Source organism: Amphiura filiformis, chromosome 6, assembly GCF_039555335.1.
Source record: "Amphiura filiformis chromosome 6, Afil_fr2py, whole genome shotgun sequence".
Classification (NCBI taxonomy): Eukaryota; Metazoa; Echinodermata; class Ophiuroidea; order Amphilepidida; family Amphiuridae; genus Amphiura; species Amphiura filiformis.
Window position 1 is genome coordinate 45991962 of NC_092633.1, and position 4475 is coordinate 45996436.

The 4475-nt window shown below is 39.3% G+C and overlaps 1 protein-coding gene across 1 annotated transcript; it reads right to left on the reverse strand.

Annotated features, from left to right (window-relative positions):
• Nucleotides 1-260: 260 nt before the first annotated feature.
• Nucleotides 261-4222, reverse strand: LOC140154553 (uncharacterized). Its single transcript, XM_072177120.1, has 3 exons — nucleotides 4169-4222; nucleotides 1859-3698; nucleotides 261-271 (listed from the first exon to the last, which is right to left on the reverse strand). Exons 1-3 carry the CDS (start codon nucleotides 4220-4222, stop codon nucleotides 261-263), a joined length of 1905 nt encoding a protein of 634 aa, XP_072033221.1.
• Nucleotides 4223-4475: the final 253 nt, after the last annotated feature.

Genomic DNA, 4475 nt, shown 5'->3' on the forward strand with positions numbered 1-4475 from the left:
AATATGAACATGTTCTTCTCCTGTTCAAAATTTATTGACCTGACCAAGATTATCTTGACCTGTCCAGATTATCTTGACCTGTCCAGATTATCTTGACCTGTCCACATTACTTGATATAATCGACAGTTGACCAGACTTTGAACAAAAGAAATACAATAGATAATGGAACAAAAGAAGAGGGCTAGACGTATATAGATAGATAGATAGATAGAAGTACATAATGAAGGTATTTTTATTTATTTTATTTTTTATTAACACACTTATAATAACGCTGTTATAACAATAAAATGTTTTTAAAAATTCATATACATGTACGTTGACATAAATCCTTTATATTAATACAATCACACTATGTACACTCTTGCTCTAATACAAAACACACTCGCCGCCATGTCTATGTTAGATATAGAGTCCGAAGTTTACCGTTTTCTAAAACCCATTTTTCGTGTTGTAATCCATGTTGTAAAATTTGTAAATCAGTGTTTCATGAATAAAGCTTAAAATGTATAAACAATGATATTAATGTCACAATGAAATGTTTAATATCACGATCAATATGTCTGATGGAATATTCTCACGATGATAGCCCGACTGTTACAATGTTTGGATGGCTATAGGGGGTTCATGCCTTGATAATTTATCTTTATTCGGTATTATTGAACAGTATTTTTATCATAAAAATTGACACACACAACTCATGACTGTTTTTAACATTTATTTCTCTTATCTTTTAACAATTTTTTCACATCATACATAAATGTAATTTTCCGTGTTGTACCTCCGATTAAAAAACGGAAAACTTCGGACTCTAGTTAGATAGTAACTATATGCGCGATGTCAATACAATACTCCAGAATTTTGAAGTACACCTGGAGATAATATTACCTTCATGTTTATCACAATGTACACAACACTGTATTGTTTACAAGTGTAAGGTTGATACATTCCTGGTTGAACACTTATGACAGTTTATATATATTATAGTTTTTGATTTTGATTTAAACTTTTGATCCAAACACAAGGAATTAATTCCTACCTCGGAATTTTCAGATGGTACTCCATCTTTCATCAGCGAGTGAGTGACTGTATCAGGTCGTGATCTTTTGACCTTTGACCTGATAACAGACTCGTAGACTCCTGAGAGTTTGAACCGGCCCCCGTCTTTGTTGAGAGATGGTTGGTTGGCTTTGATGTGAACTGCTTCCTTGACTCCACGTTGGAACCACCTGCTACAAGTCTACGAGTCTGTTATCAGGTCAAAGGTCAAAAAGATCACGACCTGATACAGTCACTCACTCGCTGATGAAAGATGGAGTACCATCTGAAAATTCCGAGGTAGGAATTAATTCCTTGTGTTTGGATCAAAAGTTTAAATCAAAATCATGATTTATACCAACACAGATGAACTTTCATGAACGTATATTATAGTTTGTTGTGTTTTTTGTTTTGTTTTGTTTGTTTGTTTGTTTTTTCTGTTAATGTGATATGGGAATCTGACGGATGTTATGTGTTCAATTCTAAGGCATAAAGAAGAAGTTTGGCGCGTGGAACGACTCCATTTGAAATTGAAACTAAAGGTTTAAACTAAACACTAACTATAGTCTATTCACAAATACAATACTTCATCTTGACAAAACCAATTTGTTTTACTGACCTGACAGTTTCGACCATCTTGGACGATGGTCATCTTCAGAGTGATGTTTTTTCGACTTCTGTACACCAACAGAGGGCGCACCAGCGCCCAGAAGTGGGGTCGTACACATGACTAAGGTAATGGGCCCCTCGTCTCTGTTCATGGTGTTCGGTGCTCTCTTCCTTATCCAGATTGCTTCACGGATACGGCGGGCTCCCGAATTACATTCTTTCTCGAGGACTTGGGCATCTTTCCAATTGATAATATGATTTTGTTGTGCAGCGTGGTCCGCAATCGCTGATTTGGACTGTTCACTGACCGATTGTTTCCTTGTTTGTCGAGTAAAAGATCCTTTACTACGCGCTACTTTCTCTGTCTCTTTCTTATGCTCGTTCAGTCTTGTTTCGAAGCGACGCCCAGTTTCTCCTACATAAGTACTGTCACAATTTGCACAGGGGATTTCATAAATGCAATCCGTAGTACTCATGGAGTCTCTCTTGTCCTTTGGATGAACCAACATTTTTCTTAATGTGGTGTGGGGACGTACCGCAGTAGCTATACCATGTTTTCTAAAAATACGAGTGGCTGTCTCCGTCATTTTTTCAACATAAGGAACTATAACAAGTCCTTTGCTTTTTTCTGTGGAATTCTTGTTCTTACTGGGCTTTGTTGCCTGTTGTTTACTATTCATCTTGCGTTTGACATGATTAAACGTCCACTCGGGATAGCCACATTGTTTAAGTGCGTGCTTGATTTTGCCTTCTTCCTGATCTTTGTCCTCCTTTTCAGATATAACACTATTCATTCTGTCCAATAATGTGCGGATCACGCCCAACTTGTGGTGAATAGGGTGATGTGAAGCAAAATTTAAATACTGGTCTGTGTGTGTAGCTTTCCTGTAGACCAGTAGCTTGACCGAACCATCGGGTTTGCGCACAATCAAAGTATCAAGAAACGGTATGGATCCTTCTCGCTCTTTCTCATACGTAAATTTGATGCTGTCCATGGGGTCCGTTTGATTGAGATGCGTGGTGAGATTTTCCACTTGGTCTTCCTTTATAATTTCTAAAATGTCATCCACGTAACGTTTCCATAAGCGCGGTTTACAATCCAAGGGGGCTGTCGCTATAGCTTGTTGCTCCAGAAACTCCAGATACAAGTTCGCGACAACCGGGGACACCGGGCTCCCCATGGCTGCACCAAAACGCTGCTTATATATTTTTCCACGAAACAGAAAATATGTGGTAGTTAACACAAATTTAAGGAGATCAATGATGTCATCTACCGCGAGAAGAGTCCGTTTACTCAGTGTCTTGTCATGTTCTAATCTGGCTTTGATGACATTAAGCGATTCATCAATTGGCGTGTTTGTAAAAAGTGAGACGACGTCATGCGAGTTGAAGATTTCCCCCTCCTCTATCATGACTTCTGCTAGACTTTCCGCTAAATGCTTAGAGTTAGTGACATGGTGTTCAGTTCCTCCCACCAAAGGTGACAGAATGTCCGCTAAGGCTCTAGATGTTTGATAGCCTATAGTCCCTGTATAGTCTACTATTGGTCTCACTTTATTACCAGGTTTGTGTATCTTAGGTGTGCCGTAAATTCTTGGTATGTTCTCCGCCGTTGGGAACAGAAGATCATATTGATATTTTTCAATCTTCTTATCTTTTTTCAACCTACTAAGAATGGCTACCAGTTCTCTTTTGTAGCGTTGAGTGGGATCAGATGGCAACTGTTCATATGTGCGTTCATCGGATAGCATTTCATGAATTTTGTCCTCATACTCAGTGGTGTCCATAAGCACCGTTGCTTTGCCTTTGTCTGCTGGTAAGATAAGAATAGATTCTTCCTTCTTGAGATCTTGAATAGCACGTCGTTCCTCCGCTGAAATATTCGATTTCGGGGGGCGAGCATTGCGTAAAACACCAGCGATTTCTGATCGAAGAACAGTGGCTTCATTACTGGGAAGCTTATGACACGCTTGTTCCGTGGCTACAATGTATTCCTCGTACGGGATCTTACTCGGCGCCGGCGAAAAATTCAACCCTTTGGCCAATACACTTTCCTGTGGTTTGGTAAGCTTATGCTTCGATAAATTAATTACCCATTTCTTGAGCCGTTCGCCATTTAATTCAACATTGTCTGGAGTATTTCGTCTCACTTTCGAGGTCGAAGTACGTTGTAACTTTTCCAACTTTTGTTGATGCCGCCATTTTGTTTTGCAAAACTCCGTTTCAGTTTTGCGAGTCACGTGATCGGTCACCTGACCAAACAAAGATTCCGGGAATTTAATTCGGTCTCAAAATTCGTTTTCTGTTCTTTAAAACTGTTTATTTTATTTGTGGTGACTCTGATTCTCTCGCGAACAAGTTGTTGACGTGCATTGTTCACTATATCACGCGCTCTTGCGGTATTAATGGGACATTTCAAGCGTAAGCTCGGCGGAGTGATGCTCAACTCCTTGCATCGTAATGTAAAGACGAGATGGTTACGATGTCTGGCGATTTTCTTGCCAATATTTTCATAGTCACGTACAGTCTTGACATAGTTCTGTCCATAATTCTCACGAATATTCTTGAAGAGGTTCATTAGGTTTGTAGAAACTCAAATACAATACTTCATCTTGACAAAACCAATTTGTTTTACTGACCTGACAGTTTCGACCATCTTGGACGATGGTCATCTTCAGAGTGATGTTTTTTTCGACTTCTGTACACCAACAGAGGGCGCACCAGCGCCCAGAAGTGGGTCGTACACATGACTAAGGTAATAGTCTATTCACTATAAGATGGCACATTACCTTTGGAAAAGTGCATGGGTCCCCAGTGGAGACGAAAATCAA